We start from the raw sequence: 12,976 nt of genomic DNA, 5'->3' as shown, positions 1-12,976 counted from the left end.
ATCGAAAGTTATTATAATAATAATAATAATAATAATAATAATAATAATAATAGTAGTAGTAGTAATAATAATAATAACAACAATAATAATAATAATAATAATAACAATAAAGGAAACTTATTTATTTCGATATTCTCATTGCGCAAGTTAATTAAATATAAATGTCATAATTCACTTCTAATAATTCTTAGACTAACTTCAGTTTTGCAAAATCACATCAAAACGAATCTAATGAAAGAAAATTTATAGAGTTTGTTAAACAAAGAAAATATAAGCGACATAAATTAAATTAGGTGTTACTCTAAAAATATGGATGTGGATTTAACACTATAAGTTCGAAATCAACATCTTGACTGATACAAACATTGGAAATTTTACATTCACACTGTGTTAGTATTAATATTAAGCAACATGGTGAGAACTATATACGCATGGGTGTCAAATTCATCCGGACATAAAGGACACCCATATATTTTTATAGTATACTTTACGCAACTGGAAAGAAGTCGAACTGGGAGGGAGAGTGGCAGACGTGGTTTACCAACGGAAACCCCGAGGACCTGTCAAATTTCAGGCAATATTGTCGATTGTTCCGACGTGTTTCGACGACAATAACCTGCTCGAGACGACAATAACGCGCTCCCGGGGGCAAAGGACCTCCGATCGAGCATGCAGCGCGACGTGTCCGGCCCTAATTCCACTGTTTGCGTATGCAAACGAAGAGACGAGGTCACCAACGGGTATGCCAGGATATTCATGTGCATTTCTGTCCTCTTCGTTTTGTCATACAGTCTATGTACAACAAGCGTATATGCATAAGCGGACGATCAAGTGAGCAATCGCAAGATCGATAGAGGCACCATTGCGATGAAAATATCGAAATATAATTTCAAATGAAATTAATGCTCACGTGAGATACGTACACTACAGGTAGATTAATTCGACTTGATTACACGTGGCGTATAAATTCTTACGTTGCAATGAATAACGGACAAATCAACGTACGCGGAAACAGAGAGAGAAAGAAAGGGGGTGAGTAATAAATAAACGTTGAAGAGAATGGGGAATGCAGAGTTTTGAAAATTAAGCGAATTTATTACGGGATACGCCGTTTCCTCGTTGTTAATCAATTAGCCGATATCTCTTCCGACGCGAAATAAATACCAAGAATAACGTTTATTAATAAACGTGGTGGGCGGTTGCCGAGAGATGGACTGAAATTCGCCGTTATATACCTGCGTCGCGAATGGAAATTAATTCGCCGCTCCCCGCAACAATCAAATCGTCCCGAATTTAATGCACGCGTTAGCCGTTCCGGTCACGCTCGCTCGCTATCTCGCTCTCTCGCACGCACGATGCGTGCGTTTGACAAGTGGGCGGAGTGCGGTGGGACGCGAGTGGAAATAATACGAGTGACGTCAGAGCGCCTCGGGAGTTCGAGCGGGGGCTGGTTCTCGGTATATATATATATATATATATATATATATATACGCGGGATCAGCCGACCTGGACACGATTAACACAAAGAAAATATACGAAACACCAGCGAGAAAACGACGAGTCGTACGATGCGATGCGATGTGGCTCGAACTCGACCAGACCTGGCGTGTACTCGAAAGGACGCTTTGGGAAACGATGCCGGCCTTTAGGCGAGGAAGGAGGCATCGCCGGTATATGAAAAGTCCTTCTGGTCAAATGATCGTGAAATTGATCAAAGTAATGCGTAGAAAATCGATCCTAAACGTAATCTTCGCTGCGCGAAACATCAAGCGAGGACCCTGCGGGTCTGTTTCGCGAGTGCTGTTTCAAACAGCGACGACGAGAAAACGCAATGGAAATGCAATACGCTGAGAATTACATACGAAAAATATTAATGCTATTAACCGACAGCAGTTCTAATTGACAATAATTTTGTTAATTTTGTTACTTTTACAGGGACGAAAGCCACTGCCAGGCACTGAAACGATATCATATTTCGAAGAAAAGAATACAACGAATCTTACTCAAGGGAAATTGTAAGATTTAAAAAATAAAACTCGCCAAAAAAATTTTAATAGTTTTTAGGAAACAATACATATAATTCTAGATTTCTTTTTAAAATAAAAAAATTTTATAAATATTCATATTCGTGGATATGTAAATATATGTATATCCAATATATATGAAAATGTGAATATTTATAAAATTTTTCTATCTTAAAAAATAAAAACCTAGAATTATGAGTCAAATTTCTTTTTGTTTCCGAAAAATTATTGAAAATTTTTTTATAGATAACATACTTTCTATAGAAAAATAAACATAAGAATGAACTAAGGATGAACTGATAAGATAATATACAATGAAAAACGTTATATCATATTCATACATCAAAGATATTTGGATATCTATATGAATATCATATTTTTGAAGGATTAATATTATTAAATAAACAATTTTACTTTTCATTAGACTGCTGTCGATTAATGCTGTTAACATATCGTTTTTTTTTCTGTGTACAGAAAAAAAAAGATCTAAAATGTATTTGTGATAAGAAAGAGACCAAATAATTATAGTACAAACAGAATGCTAAAATATCATCAAGATTAAAGATAATATACCACTTAATACACAAAAGAACAATTATAACGGTATAAATTTAAAATTTATTTTTTATTAAAATTTATTACTTTCTGGTTTTATATCTTGATGCTTATAATAAATACCGTTATATCGTTCTCTAATCTAAAAGCAAGACTGATGTTAATAAAACATAAATATTAATCAGATAAAAAGATTAAGATGTGGAGATTTAACGGCGGTAAGAATCTTTGCCGGTGGTTAGTTGCGAGAACATGGCTCGGAGGCCTCGTACCGACGGGCATTGTGTATTAAAATTAAGGGAATACATTAAGCGAGTTAATGTTATTCAGCTTTTTGTTCGCGACGCTTCTATAGAAGCGCTTCTTTGCCGGCAGCCCGAAAACGCCCTCTTTTCTCTCCCTTATCCGACGTGAATCTGCGCGTTGCATACTTCCCGCGACGAGCCGACAAACTTCTTTGCATTGAACTCTTAAAAATCTTATACAACGTGTCGCAAAACTATCTCCACTTTTCTCAACTACCGAAGGCGAGTTACGAAAGGGATATTTTCAATATCGAAGTTTAGAATATCTTTTCTTCTCTACTTATATACGGTTGCTTCTCGAACATGAAGTTGACTTCTTTTCGAGAGAGATGATCAAAAAAGTGAACATAAAGAATGCAAGTAATAATATAATATCCAGTTAATTTCAACAAACGTAATTTTTACTTATATGACGTTTATGCCGAAGCGCAGTAATTTTATATTTTATGCGATTTTATATATATATATATTTCGCTGAAAATAGTTTAAAATTAAAAGTAGCCTGGAAAGTAACTGGAAAATACGATACCTCAGAAAATACAGTAACATGGCCTGAAGAGAAAGAATCGAGAATAACGCATTCTTTCAATCGCTAACTATCTGTCCTTGAAAGCACTCTTTGTCGATCTGATTGAAAGACTCCCTCCTACACTCATAAAGGGAAACAGAAATCTTTCGTGACAACGAAGATAAGTTGTACGAGTTATCTGATACAATAAGATTTCACCTTTTCCGTGACGACTTTTCCGTGACGATTTCAGACAGATTCTTATCGTCTCGTATATATAAGATTTCCGAGTTACTTGTACATGCCATATGCCGCTCTCCGATCTCATTTAATTATTTCACTTATCCATCTACACTCGATCGAAAAGATCGAATTCATGAATGCAAGAATAATGGCCAAGTTTATTCAAGTAGCTTTGTGTTTGGGTTTTCACGATTGGCAAATTAATAACTAATAACGTTTACAAATTGAAACGATGAATTGTAAAACGTAACAGGGAAAATTCGCTAAACCTCGATAATGTGGTTGTAAACAACGCAAGGAAGTGAGCAATGAAATTCGAAAATTTGCAATCGCGCGTTAACAACGCACACGTACATGCGTGCATGACAACCGATGGAATCGCACGGCCAATTATACCTCACTTTTTCATCACTCAGTATATCGGAAATGTGAAAGGGAATTGCCTATTTCTCTTACACAGAAAATTCAATCTCTATGATCTTTTATTCTAATCAAACGCATATACAATTTTATGTTTTATTTTATTTAAAACAATCCTTTTATTATTATTCTATAAAAATATAATCTTATTACAGATTATAAAAAATGTATTCTATATTTTATCGAGTATTTGTTAGAATATATTTTCTATCAAATATAATACAAATATATACTTCAAACGATAATTTTTATTTTAACACGACTGCGTACGAATAACAATCGTATATACATTTTTGCACATATAATTTAATATTACATTTCATTTTCTTTTTTATACAATTGTACAGATTTATTTTGTCTTAATTTTTAAATCAATTTTTTATCAATATTAAGGTTAGCATTTTAATCGCATCCCTCACTTGCATTATGAATGTAACTATTAGCTTTAACACGAAGTTGATGTACATAAGTAGCATAATAAAATGTTGATAGTTGTTATTGCTTATTTATTTGAGAATGTAGAAGATCGCCGAGTAAATTAGACACGCCAGTGCAATACAAACTCTTCCCCATCTCGCCCCATTAGCCAATACACTGGCGCTCACCCTTCTGCGTTGGAAGTATTTCAGACGGAATTTTAATTAATATCTCGCGGCTTGTAGGGTGCTCACACAAGAGTGCAGTGTGAAGCTGTAAAAGCGGAGGTAAAAGGCGATAGCCGATGCTCGAAAGGCTCGCTAGGAGTGCTTTTATATCGGTAGTAAAACGTACCATTGTTCCGAGAAAAAAACCGTATAGAAGCGAGAACAAGTAACAGACCTTTTTGGATAAAAATGATTACAATCACCATTAAAATAGCCCGCGGCGATTTTGTAGTTGACTTGTCAAAAACTATCGGTAGAAAAATATATCAATGTGAAAGCGATCGATATGCTTTTACATGACCTAAACTCAAAAGATTTTTCATGCGTTTTGTTTATACATTTTTACACGAAAGATTAATCTATGTATTTTGTATATTATATTTTATACGGAAAGAACGATTTTTTTACTAAAAGATTTAAAATTTTACTGGATACAGATTTAAAACTAATTTTGTACCGTCAAGATAATTTTATTAGAAACTCAAACTGATTGACAGAATATTAAAATTTTTCGCAGTACAAGTATTGCTCATTTTTTTTAGTTTCCATCATAATTATTTTGATGGCCCAACAAAATTATTTTCAGATCTGTAAATATTATTTTCAGACTTATATTAGTATAAAATTTTTAATCTTCCAGTAAAATCGTTTTTCGCTTCGTTTCTTTCTGAATATATGCCAATTTAAATAAGCGTATGTATGATCAGGATATGGATAAAATTGTGTAATTGATATTTGATTGTATTTATGTATAATCGCGAAATTCAGTTCTTCATTGAGGTTTGCCGGAGGGCAAATCAACTCACCTTTATTCCGAGAGTAGGCGTCAGCATCCCGTAGTCCGTAATGGGTGGCAGCATAACAGGGGGTAGGTTTGTCATCATCATACTGTCTAAATTCTTCACACGTATTTTCCGTCGATGTATCGAACACAGATCAATTCTATTGCTTATTAGACCTACCTGAAACACAAAAAAAAAGAAAAAAAGGTTAAAAGACGTTTCAAAACTTAAATTTAAAAAGTGCTTCGAAACTTATAACTTTTCCAACCTAATAATAAAAAAAATCATTACCGAAAACTACCGAAGACACTATCGAATATTGTAAAGGTTGTATAAAAAAAAAAACTAATAGAAAAAGTAAAAAATGTAACACGATCAAAAATTTAAAATCGCAATTGTTAGTGATACCGCAGAATTCGTTTAAAATAACAGCTGCTAAAGTTTTATACACGCAGAAAATATTCGCCGCGACCGTATATATCGACTAACAGACTTGTCACTTTATCGGTAAATCACTGAAACGCCAATCGATTGTGGTCCTACAAAGCGCCGATGGAAGCTTCCGACAAAAACCCGAAATAGTTTCGTATCCCAACTTTTCCATAAACCAGTAACGCACTGTTGACATTTCCGATAGTCCCAAAACTCTCGTCAGAACGAAAGTCCAAAAGTTCAGTTAAAATTTTGTCACAAACACCCACGTCATCACTGGTCATAGTTACGTTGTGTGCGTGCCTCAATTATACAAATCATCCAATTACAAAATTAATCCATTAAACCCGACAGTATCACGAGTTTAGGCTTGTACTGGGAGCTTAAGTTTGGACGTAGATCGGATCGCGCGAAAGTCGACGAGCTGCGTCAAAGATCGCACGATTACGATTTCATTAGTTAATAAAGCCGCGATTAAGAGCGAGTCAGAATTTGGGACTAATATCAAAGAACTAAGAGCAAAACAATCAATTAAATAATAATTATATTTTTGAAACAATATAGCAACATAGGGATAATCTATTACGAAGTTTTTTAAATTCTTTATGCGTAACTGTAAGTCACAGCTATTATAATATTAACAATAAAGAAGGAATTAACCAATTAAATCTCAAAATCAATACATGATATCCAAATTGTCTGACCAAAAAAATAATACTTATAATATTTCACGTGTAAGCAACAAAGTCAGGGATGACACAAATTTTCTTAAAAAAAAATTAATGTAGGTGTATTCACTTTCGCCTGCATTGCTCGAGTGCCGAATTGCGGACTATGCTTCTTCTTTGTTCAACAAATGATGTTCGATAATTGAATGGCTGGTTATGTACGGTATGAAAACTAAAAGAACGCTCGGTGAGAAATTAGAATTAATAATATGATTACATTAATAGGTGTACAACTTTGCTTCCGCCGTTTTTTCCGAAATTCGAGGCTTTATTGTAAAAAACTGGTTATACATTTATGATTCAAAATATTGTCCATCGCTGGCCACTACTTTCTCCCATCTTTCGGGTAGCGTACGAATCCCGCGTCGAAAAAACTGGTCATCTTTTGAGGCTATCCACGAATCGATCCAATTTTTTACTTCTTCATAAGACCGGAAGTGCTGGTCAGCCAGGCCGTGTGCCATTGATCGAAACAAGTGATAGACGGAGCAACGTCTGGAGAATACGGCGGGTGGAGTAGGACTTCCCATTTCAACGTTTCCAAGTATGTCTTGACCACTTTCGCAACATGGGGTCGAGCATTGTCATGCTGCAAAATCACTTTATCGTGTCTCTCGTTGTATTGCGGCCGTTTGCCTTTCAATGCTCGGCTCAAACGCATCAATTGCGTTCGATACCGATCGCCTGTGATTGTTTCAGTCGATTTTAACAGTTCATAATACACTACGCCGAGCTGGTCCCACCAAATACAGAGCATGACCTTGGACGTCAAAATCACCGTTCTTGAAGCGTTGAAACCACTCACGACACGTTCTTTCACTAATAGCGGCCTCACCATAAGTATTTGAGAGCATTCGATGAGCCTCAGCCGCAGATTTCTTCATATTGAAGCAAAAAATTAAAACCTCCCGCAAATGACGAGAATTTGGCTCGTAAACTGACATTTTCAATCGAGAATAACTTTATGATGCAGACACAAATCGACTAATGTTTCTATGGGGTTATGTTGACAGATGCCCAAGTTTATTGTATGACGTCTATGATCTATTTATTTCGACCACCACTTACCGCTAAAGCCATCTATAGGAAAACGGCGGAAGCAAAGTTGTACGCCTAATATGATTACATTAGACACGATTGAATCATTCGTGTTCTACTCATTTCTTTTCTTTGAAATATTAAAAGTATTTGGCTAAAAGTTAATTTCTCTTTTTTTCCTTTTTTTAAAATAAATTTATTATTTTATAAATACTTTATAGCAACATTAAAATAATATTTTAAAAATCATTTAATAATTTCTATATAAATACTACAAAAGTGATAAAAATTAACTCGGAACACGAAAGCTCCATCTTATATAACAAAGGACCAAAATATATTTAATTACTTATATATATATATGTTAAAGGTCAACACTGAGCATGAATTTTTGTAATCGGTCTTCTGACGCCTATTTTCTGCCTAACTTTTTTAAAATAAATATTTATGAATTTTGATCTACAGCACTATTTAAATTCATAATGTCAAATTATATACAATTTAAGTTATTTTTAATTCATTTTTATTTAGATATATATCATATTCATTTAGATTATTCTTATTTAATATATCATTAATATAATTAACACAATAAAGTTAATCAATTTAATTTTAAAAAATGTATTAAATTTAATTCAAATTTAGTTTATTATTCACCAAGTGCATAAGTTAATATAAACATTATTTATTTTAAAACAACCTTGTTTATTTAAAACTGCAGAAATGGATTGACCTGCAATTTGACATATATAGCAATTAAAAAAAACAAAATGTTATTTAATTCAAGAGATTGAATTACTATTGCTCTTTGATATTTAAGTGTGTATCCAATTAAATACACATGACATTTCAGTATTTCATTGAAAAATCTAAATGTGAGTATTTAAAATAGATTTTTGAAGTAGAAATCAATATTAAATGTCAGAAGAAGAAATTTTTTATTGGAAGCAGTTATTGTTTTCTCATTAAAATCTTTATCGCCTTTTTATATATTTGCAAGATTGAAGATACGAATATATTACATTCATGAAGCTATAATATCACGTACACCACGACATCCCTGCATCCTATCTAATATGAGTCCATTTTGTACGTAGCATTTTGCCACGTTCGCGCGTTGCACGATGAGAATCCATGACGGAATCGTTTCGGCGGGATCTTCGATCCTGGTGCGAGGTAGTCACGTATCACGTCGGTTCTGAGCCGGTCTAAGTGCTCTTCAATTACGCGGCGACGCAAGCAATTATGAGCGTAATCCTTTAAGATTTACATGGCAGACACGCGCCCGCGACGCAAGTAGACCCGGGTTTTGGAATCGGCTGGAGATCGGGGAGAGGCGGAAGAGTACTTCCGGCGGCTACGAGAGAACGTCGTGGAAACATGGCGTTCGCGGAAATAGAGATTTCGCGAAGGATCTTACCTCGGATTTGCCGGTTAAGCCGCCTCGAATCGTGCTGTTACAGCGTTCCCGTTTCTCTCCCTTTCTCTGTCTACCTCTACCCTCTTCTGCACTCTCTTCATCCCTCCCGGCTCTTACTTTTCAGATCGTCAAGAGCCACGTGACACCAATGACCTAAGTTTCGAAGTCTCTCTCTCTCTCTCTCTCTCTCTCTCTCTCTCTCTCTCTCTCCCGCACACATCCCTTTCTACTTCACAACACTCTTTGCACTCAACTGTTTTTGCATTGTTTCATTTTTTCATTCCATGACGTCAAGCGAGATTATTCGTTCGCATAAGTTGACCGAGTTGCTAAACACAGAATGACTGTAAACAATGACGAAGAGGGAACATTGTCAGCATAGTCGTTGAAATGACCAATAGCTGGGTATGTAAATTTAATAATAAATTACGCGGATAAAGCGCACGATACATTATAATTAAATGACATTTCTAGCGTATATCGCGCTTTTAAACCTGCCTGGTTCTGCTAATTCTGAAATAATTGTACGAAGCGGCAAAAACAATTTCGTGACAGATCGATAGAATACTTCATGAAATGAATCGAATCTCATACGAGGAACGACGATTGTCCAAATGTAAATATCGCGTTACGTTCCGATTCTGATGTATTCAAAAATCGTTGAGAAAGTTCACGAAACATCTATGCTGTTGTGTGCAAACGACTCGTGAAAAATTCAGACTTTTCTTTCAAAGGACTGAAAAATCGGTGACTCGTTGAATGAGTTAAAAAATCGAGCGACAGTAATATCGAGGCCGCATTTCAATAAACAAAAAAACAATGGGACAGCGAATAGCGATCGGGCGCGTAATAAATTACTGCAACGATCGGTGGGGAATATGAGGCGCACTTTAATACACCCGTGAGATCCCGCGCGATCGCACGGCTCCTGTGTAGGTATCTATTGTGCAGCACAGCCAGGTATAGGGAAATCGAAATGTGTCTGGCGGTCGTTCCTCACCCCATTTTCCTTTCCCACCCGCTCGTCTCGCTGCTTTTTTCCTCAACAGTACCGGATATTTTATTCAACGGCACTCCGCTCGCGCGCCGTTTGATATTGCAGTCTCATTGCATAAAATCCAAGGCCTGCATAAAACAGCCCTTCGCGCCCCTTCCACGCGAGCCCGGACACCCCGGAACACGGCCGAAAGACCACTGTTATAGCAGTAGAATGGGATGCTCGCGCCACGATCGAATCCCGAAGGGGATTTCCAAATGCAATTTCCAACGGAGTGCGTCAGCTCATTAATGTCCCGTATAACATTCCTCGCTGAAACGATCCGCTAAAGAATCTCGCATCTCCGCGCTTCCACCGCTGCATCCGTTATCGTATTAAAATGCGATTCAATTATTGCTATTCCCCGTTTATAAACTGTGTAGTTTGCACAGCATGCCGCATCGTCACACCCCGATTAAGGGTTAAACGCGTGTCCACGTACCTCTCCATTGAATTGTTTTCGCAGCGTAAATACTGACGGAAATATGTGCCTGTAGTCCCATGATAGATACAACAAATTTTGAAAAATAGTTCATACGTAACGAATACGCGTGCATCGCTCATAACACACACGAATGTACAAGTAAAAAACGCCAGATACTCGCGTTTGCGATGCTTACAACGTATCTCTGCGTAGAAATCATTTTATAATATCAGATCTCAAATATTTTTTTCTAAATGCATGAAAATTGTCCATTTTTAATGACGCAATGATGAAAAAAATCAATGTAAAAAATATTAATTAAGATTTAAATAATAGATTTGACTTAATCCGCATAGGAAAATTGTATCGGGAAATTTGTATTAAATTTAATACATTTTACGTGTTCCAAACGTCCACCCAAATCTTTTTAACACGTAAGTGTAAAAAAAAATTAACACAAAAATGTAACACTGACACAATTGGTAAATAAATTGTGAAAGCATATTTCTTCAGTAAACACTTACAATATGTTAAATTAATACATTTTCTTCATTTATTTTAGAATTGATAGTTCAGAATATAATAAATTTTATCTTATTTGTTCATCAACTCATAAATTGTGTTATTTCAATACTAAGAAATATTGAACATCAATTTAACACAAAATATTCAAATAATCACAATGCGTTATATTGACTAAGGGATATGTAAAAAATTCAATCAAAAATTTTAACGAAAACTGGTTTTAAGAAATACAAAATGTTTTTTTCACTATGTCTATATCTTTCATAAATAAAAAATTTCGCAAACAAAAATTCAATTCATAAAAATATATTAATTTGATAATATCTGTAGAGCATAATAAGCTAAAGCATAATAATAAATAACATGGCATTTCAACGCCAATTTAATTAAATAGTTTCCTACTTAATTAATTAGGCATATAATTATGTAGACAGATTTCTACTTCACCGCACATCTACGATTAAGGATCATCCTGCATGGAAGAGTAGAAACGACGATTCTTCAGCGAAATCTTCCAATATTTCTTTATCTCATATCATCTTGAGCGCAGCTCATCGCATGAGAGTGTAGTGATAAAACAAATATCGCTATAGCGAAAATATGTGATGTACTGCTCCACAGGAAAATGTACATGAATTTTTCGTATGTGTTTTTATTCTAAAGTAAAAGATTGATAAAGGATAATAGCTAGCATCGATATCAACACCTGATACTTAGTCGCAATATGAATATTACATTTATCCGAGTCGCATTTATATTCACTAAATTATTTTTCTTTCATAGCAATAAAAAAAAAAGTAACACGTAATCCGTACAAGCCGTACAAAGCAAAGCGCGCGCTCTCGATCGGCATTTTCAAAAAGTCATCCAAGCACAAAATATCACACAGAGTCGTAAATTGCAATCGCCAATTAGGATTACGCCCGGATACGGATGATAGTTCGATCGACGATATTCGTGGTATTACGATTCACAAGCGCGTATGTCGAATTCGAAGCCTTGATGTCGACCGCGACACTCATCATCCGGGATCACGAACCATAATCCGAATCGATCCCGCGTCAATAGCTAGACATACAAGAACGGTTTTTTTATGGATTTGGTCCGTGGGTTAAATCCGACGGATTAAGATTGGTGAATTGAGTCCAGCGCACCTGATCTCTCGTTGTCAACTAACTGTGACTTTGTTCATGGATCTGTTCGTACAGAAATTCAAATCCGTTGATTAGTGACTTAAAAATTTGTCGAAATACGGATTCTCAAAGGCTTTTAATGTCAGACTTTAGAATTTATTCTACTTTCTATCTGCAATTTGGTATTATCGTAGCATTCGATCCTTCCGAATGTCTTGCGAAATACGGTCCATTATGTAAATTTATACTGTTAAATTCATAATGTTAAATTATATCAATTTAAATTATTTTAATCATTTTTAATCATTCTATCACTCCTAGTAATGATAAATTTTAAGTAATAGTAATAATAAATTAAATTTGAGTCAAATTTAATTTATTATTACTGTTACTTAAAATTTATCATTACGTATTTTCTTGAGTTAGATCATTTAAAACTATAGAATTAAATAATCTAACTAAAGAAAATACATAAAATTTGACTCAAATTTAATTTATCATTATTATTATTATTATTATTTATTATTTACAAAATGCTTATATTAATATGGGTGTTTAATACGAATGTTGTTTACTTTGAAACTAATTACAAAAAAAACGGAATGATTTACATTTTGATACACTAAGGCTCGGTTTCACAACATATGATTACTTAAAGATTAAAGATAATCAAGAAATTCATGAATGAATTTCATTGAGGAATCTGTTGATAACCTTTAATCTTAAGGTAACTATGTATCGTAAAAACGAGCCATAAAG

The 12,976-nt window shown here is 34.7% G+C and overlaps 1 protein-coding gene across 2 annotated transcripts in view; it reads right to left on the bottom strand.

Moving 5' to 3' along the window:
• LOC108691672 (polypyrimidine tract-binding protein 1) overlaps positions 1 to 12,976 on the bottom strand; it is a 381,205-nt gene that overhangs the window by 294,893 nt on the left and 73,336 nt on the right. For both annotated transcript variants that reach the window (XM_018199534.1, XM_018199535.1), the window contains exon 2: positions 5,506 to 5,661. In XM_018199534.1, coding sequence (XP_018055023.1) covers positions 5,506 to 5,586 — 81 coding nt within the window. In that variant the 5' untranslated portion in view covers positions 5,587 to 5,661. The remainder of the gene's footprint in view (positions 1 to 5,505; positions 5,662 to 12,976) is intronic.

This window comes from Atta colombica, unplaced genomic scaffold (genome assembly GCF_001594045.1).
Source record: "Atta colombica isolate Treedump-2 unplaced genomic scaffold, Acol1.0 scaffold49, whole genome shotgun sequence".
Classification (NCBI taxonomy): Eukaryota; Metazoa; Arthropoda; class Insecta; order Hymenoptera; family Formicidae; genus Atta; species Atta colombica.
The sequence above is the reverse complement of the archived record's forward strand: the minus strand, read 5'-3'. Positions and strand labels throughout refer to the sequence as shown.